Source organism: Trifolium pratense, linkage group LG1 (assembly GCF_020283565.1).
Source record: "Trifolium pratense cultivar HEN17-A07 linkage group LG1, ARS_RC_1.1, whole genome shotgun sequence".
Taxonomy (NCBI): Eukaryota; Viridiplantae; Streptophyta; class Magnoliopsida; order Fabales; family Fabaceae; genus Trifolium; species Trifolium pratense.
Window position 1 is genome coordinate 39,780,223 of NC_060059.1, and position 5,974 is coordinate 39,786,196.

At 34.0% G+C, this 5,974-nt stretch overlaps 1 protein-coding gene across 1 annotated transcript; it reads right to left on the reverse strand.

Moving 5' to 3' along the window:
* Positions 1 to 513: 513 nt before the first annotated feature.
* LOC123916998 (protein NDL2-like) lies at positions 514 to 5,459 on the reverse strand. Its single transcript, XM_045968603.1, has 11 exons — positions 5,180 to 5,459; positions 3,576 to 3,675; positions 3,077 to 3,174; positions 2,846 to 2,934; positions 2,538 to 2,598; positions 2,353 to 2,439; positions 2,197 to 2,274; positions 2,062 to 2,118; positions 1,720 to 1,775; positions 1,301 to 1,436; positions 514 to 1,192 (listed from the first exon to the last, which is right to left on the reverse strand). The coding sequence occupies exons 1-11, from the start codon at positions 5,243 to 5,245 to the stop codon at positions 971 to 973; spliced, it is 1,050 nt and encodes a 349-aa protein (XP_045824559.1). The 5' UTR covers positions 5,246 to 5,459; the 3' UTR covers positions 514 to 970.
* Between the last annotated feature and the right edge of the window lie 515 nt (positions 5,460 to 5,974).

Genomic DNA, 5,974 nt, shown 5'->3' on the forward strand with positions numbered 1-5,974 from the left:
TGAAATATTTGTTCGATACGGATCCACAGTGCACAACACATTAGACTCAGTTGTGGTACTTGACTCCACAGATGTAGTGAACCCTTCTGCAAAGGAGTTGAACAATATTGTATATCAAGTCTCAATCCTATAGCTACCAGCATAAACAATGTCATGAACTAGAAAACATGTAATTTATGTGGTGTTGAAATCAGAGTAATTATCGATAATCGATGAACCAGTGTCATTTGGTGTATAAAAGCACATGTGCCATAATAAAGAATTATTGCATTGCTGTTAGATTACAAGTCAAAACACAAACATATGCTGTTTGGATGAGCTATCTAAATGGAGAAGATGTGCAATCAAGATTTCCAGTGAATTCCTTGCTTCGGATTTAGATTTACCACTCCCACCTGCTGGATTTCGAGTTAAGCTCCCCACCAGTATAAATTGATGGAATCAAATATGGGTTGTTTATTTTAATGCCATTCAGAGAGTCTTTAATAACATATGAACAATATCACTTTTCCATAGTGACAAAATGCAAAAACAACTTGATATAATAGACAAAACAGCCAATAAAATATACAAACAGTGAAAAAGATGTTGATTGCCGACAACTTTTTCAGAGTAGGAGATAGACTTTTTGTACCTCCATGTTTGATTTATAGTTTACAATTGTAATCACAACTTCCTTTAAACAAAATTAAATACAAAAACAACAATTCTGATGCTGCAAACTTTAGGCTTCAGACTCGTTGAGTAAAATCTATGATTACAAATAAATGAATTACTATCTGTTCATTTCTTCTAAAGTAAACTCTTGCCTTATCTTTCCTTTTTGTTGATTTCTTATTTCCTTATCCCATTATCTATACAACCATATGGCATTCCCTATTTCATCATCTCTCTCACTAATCATAGTAAAATGAACATGTTCCATGAACAGATCAGAGGGGGTTGCCAACCAACCGTTATTCATCTACTTCTACATTTCCCCAGGAATTCTCGTCTTTATTGGTTTCAATTTCAAACCCATACTCTCTGGTGAAAAAAGCTCGGGAGAAATGCAAGATGGACTCAAGGGACTTCTTGGGCTGACACTCAACCTGGATGGCCTGTACAGGCCATATCCCATGAGAAAGTACTCCATTGGTATTAACATAGCATGTGGCTGCTCCTCTGTTACCATTGACCCGCATGCTTGAACCTGTAGTTCCACACCAACAGTTACTAAATATAAGCTCATTCTGATATTGTGATATCATATATATACATTGTCACTACATACTAACAGGAAGTTGAACTATTTACATACCTCAACTAAAGCACTGAATCGTCTGTCTAACTTTGAAGTGATATGGAGTGCCTCTGAGTGAAATGGAGACATGTCTCCAACAAAAATTAGTGACCGGCAATGTAATTTTCTCAATCCTTCACTTAGGTCAGGTCTCCTGTAAGATGCCAACACAAGGTTAAATAAAAGTGGAATATGTCCCTACGCAACATGTACATTGTCGTGATGTCACTAAACATATTGAACCTAAGTGTGGGTAATTACTCTGTGCATCTAAGCAGGTGATTTATCAGCCATGAATAAATATGATTAATTTTTTAGTGATGTTGCAACCTTAGATATAATTAACATGTTGCAGATAATGAGAAATCACCACTCCTAAAATATCCCACCCTCAAAAAGAAAATTAAAATCACAACCTTGGAAGTAAAATATCATACCCATTAATAGCTTCGAGGAACCGCCAGACATTCAAGCTCTGCTTCTCATCCAAAGACTGTCATAAAATATATCAAAACAGAGTCAGACAAGGGGTTCATATGCAGAAAACCAGCAAGCAGTTAAACCAAGGGTGGCGTTTAACACGATCGAATGAATAGATTTCCCCACCATAGTCAAATGCACATTCTACCATTGATATTAGTTTCGGAATCAACCAACATGATTTTCAAAGGGCAACATAATATGTGCATTTGACCATGGTGGGCAAATTTATTCATTGGCCCATGTTTAAATGCCACTTAAACCCAGTCCCTACATGAAAATAAAATATGTTGACTAACCCTTCGGCATGCTTTGACTATATCTGACTCCGGTAATTGAGTACCACCGCGAATTTCCTATCACCACAAAAAAAATTAAATGACTCAGCCTAACACCGGAAGTAGAACAATGAATGCTTTTGGATGTAAATATACCTTGCTAAAGTACCGCTGCAGCAATATTTCCTTTACCACCCCACACATGCCATAAAAGTACAGTAAATTTGACATGACCTGCAAATATTACAAATTCTTTAGCAAAAAGTGAGACAGTTTTTTATAAGACATGATATTTCGGCAAAGAAAAGGAACCTTGTTGTACAACCATTCAGACCAAGATGGTTCTTTACATAGAGGAGAAACAAGTATCAAACCAAGAACACGTTGTCGATATTTCAGCTGTTGTCAAGAGTTAGAAAATCTGTTAAGTAATTTAAAGTCATTCGAGATAGAGAGGGGGGGGGAGGGGGAGGGGGGGGGCACATATGAAAACTTACAGCAAATAAGGTAAGAATGTAAGCCCCAGCAGTTACTCCCATACACATAACTGCATTAAGACTGAAAAAAAAAAGGAGCAGCAGAGTTAGATCCTATCATGAAGAGAAGAAAACATCATCTGCTAGAATCAGTTACACAATTTATTGATCCGTCACTTTCAACTGTCCATTACAGAAGGAACTTGAAATTGTCAAAAAATAAAAAACAAAAACTGCCGATATTTAAAGCCATATGGAGATAGCTTTAAAACAATTATTTCATGTCACTAAATGGAAAGCAATTGTTGATTAAACTTTAACACACTCACCCAAAAAAGTTAAGCACCTCAGCTATTTGATCGGCCAAGTCATCTACAGATAGAATAGGGTAATCTGGATCAATTGCAGCTGCTCCCAACTGCAATAGCTCTTGAAGAAAGCACAAGATGATAAGCAACCAGGTAAAATTATAACCATTCAACAACATAGATATTCATAACAGTGAGGACATATCAATCAAGCAATATCATAGTAAAGTTTCAAGATATAAAGCTACAGACCTCATGCCCAGGTGGACTAATGTGATATATGCAAAAATTGTGGAGCAGCAAGTAATATGCTTCTGGACAAAATAATAACCCCTGAAAGCAGGAGACGTCTGATGAAACCGCAATACCGCGTTCATGGAAAGAAAAAATTAGACTGTCAGCACATAAACAAAATAAATAAAGAAAGAAAGTAACCATTTCTGATAAAATCCACAAAACGACATTTAAAATTGATTTTCTCTGTATAAAACATTTTAGAAGAAAATCTTAACGGGTAAAAACAAGAAATACTTTAATGAGGAAACAAAACGTATTTTTGCGGTGGTAAAAGAGCCACCGTTTTTTATGAAGATTGTGCTGCCTATTTTAAAAGCATGGGATATAATTTTCAGACAACGCTCTGATATAAAAAATAAGAAAAAGATCAAGAGATATATGTAAAGCCCTATAGTTAAAAAACTCACAAAAAAGTCAAGGGTTATATACAAAACACAAAACCCATTAAACTTACAATTTAAACCCAAATCAGGATAAGTGATAAGAGCTGGTTTGTCCTGGTCTCCATACACAGCGACAGAGACAGAACCATGGGATGTTCTGATAATATGTTCCTGCAGACATATCATTAACATATCAATCAGTAACAGCTCATCAAGTTAACCGAATCGGACAATAAATTGCTTGTGATTCTACCATCACATTTAATAAAAAGACGTGTGAATCAGGTCAGGGAGCAACAGTCAATAGATGTTTTATAGCAGCTCGAATTTAAATTGACAATGAAGAAAATCATATCTGAAGCTCAACTCAAGCTTTGTCACAAAAGTTCAAAGGGAGACAAAAGAAATAGACGTTGAAGGAAATCTAAAACATAGAAACCCTAAATCATGTCTGCGCATTTTGCACGTACAACAAAATGTGAAACATACTTCGAGGATTCCTTCAACGCACGAAATGGAAGTCACATATAAAGAAGTGATTCATAACATGAAGGTTCAAACCTTTGAAGGCAGCAATGTAGATATAACAATTGAAGAGGTGCCTTTTTAATAAAAGTAGTATTTTACTAGGGATGGGGTCTTAATAAACAGTATTTGACCATGTTCTAGGCCATGACACCAAGTTTTTTCTATGTCTTTGCCGCCAAAACACAACTGCTATTAGGGCCGCAGAAAACACATTTGACATGACTCTCTATAATATTAACGATCAATTTTGGACTGTGACTCGATTCTCTGTAATATCAAGAATCACTCTTCTTAAGAACCTTTTAAATCAAAATACATTTATTAGGGTATAGGGTTTTAATAAAAGACTTGCGACCAAGATTTTTGATGTCTTCATAGCCGCAACGAAGCCACTACTTAGTAGCATCAGCTTCATTTGACTACAATTCTCAGCAATATCAATAATCATTTTTCAACTGCAACCATTAACACGAAACCACCATCTAAAACCTTGTATATCAACAATATTTTCATTGAAAAGAAGAAAAAAAGTATAACACACAAAGTTTAAAAACACAATCTCATTTCCTCAATTCATCTAAAAACACCTATGAAGCACAGACACCAAACACAATACTAACCCTCTAACACGTCGACACCGATAATAATTTGAAAAAAATGACATATAATTCAATATAATCATATGTGTCACCGGACACACCAGGACACGCCTAATCCGGAAAGTGTTCGTGCTTCATAGTTTAAACAAGATAACACAAACTCAAACATCTTCACTGAATCTTTATTATTCAAAGCTTTTAAAAACTCTAAACTAACTCATAAAACAAAAAAAAAAAAAAAAGAACTAGTAGCTATAACTTCATCAAGTAACCATTTCACACCAACACCATATAGAATCACAACTTTCACATTATTCAAATCAAGCTTCATTCATTATCAATAATCACATCAACGATCACACACAAAACAACAAGAACAATATCAATATCAAATTTCAGTTTACGCTAATAACAACTTAACAAAACTTCAAAAAAGAAAAGAAAAAAAAAGATTAAGCATAACAAAAAACGGTTATAGAAGATGAAAATAAAAGAAAACAATAAACGAAGAAGATGAATAAAGAGAATGCAGATAGATAGAAAGATGCCTTAGGAGAAGGAGAGATGGAATCGATATCCACCGACACATAATCGGTAGGTGTTGAATCAGACATTTAAGCAATTTTGAAGATGAAAATCGCTTATTCTGCGTTTGCGTTTGGAAATGCAGTTAGAGAATTGGTTTGGTTTGATTTATATAATATGGCATTGGAAAAAGAAGAAATAATAATAATAATCGAGGGTTCTTTCTGTTTCTGTTTCTGTGTGAGACTTTGTTGTTGCTGGTAATTAAATTATTAAATTGAAATTTTATTACTAACTCGAACGAGTCAAAAATGAGTCACCGACGATTCTAAAACCCGTGTTCTCACGAGCGGTCTGCATCAAGTGTTGGAACCTGAGACTCTGGTTTAATTAACCATGCTTGGGTTTAACTTGGGTAAGCCGACACATTTTCTTTCTTCTTCTTTTTTTTCTCCTTTTTCATTGGAAAAACAATAATTGTACTTTTTTTTTTTTTGAAAATATATTAAACCTAAATGAATATTCTAAAGTTTTTTTTTTTTGGTAATTAATGAAATTGGGATGTGGCATTTAAAGATAATTTAAAATTAAAATATTCTTAGGAAAATATATAGTAGTATTGTGTTTTTTTTTTTTTTGAAGCAAGTAGTATTGTGTTTTTGTGTGTGTACATTTGGGAAATTATTTGCAAAAAGAAAATTTTCATAAAGAAGACTTTGAAACTCAACTTTTTTTTTTCAACATTTGGGTCAATATTTAACTTCTTTTTTTTCAACATTTTTTTAACATTTAATGTATAAAAACAAAAGAAACAATGT

What these genes read in the sequence shown, in the direction of transcription:
- LOC123916998 (XM_045968603.1), bottom strand. Translation starts at nt 5,245, where the DNA reads ATGTCTGATTCAACACCTACCGATTATGTGTCGGTGGATATCGATTCC. An exon ending in GAGGTGCTTAACTTTTTTGG is followed by an intron (nt 2,599 to 2,845) that starts GTGAGTGTGTTA and finishes TTTTTTTTTCAG; the next exon opens with TCTTAATGCAGTTATGTGTA. An exon ending in TTCCTCGAAGCTATTAATGG is followed by an intron (nt 1,437 to 1,719) that starts GTATGATATTTT and finishes GGCATCTTACAG; the next exon opens with GAGACCTGACCTAAGTGAAG.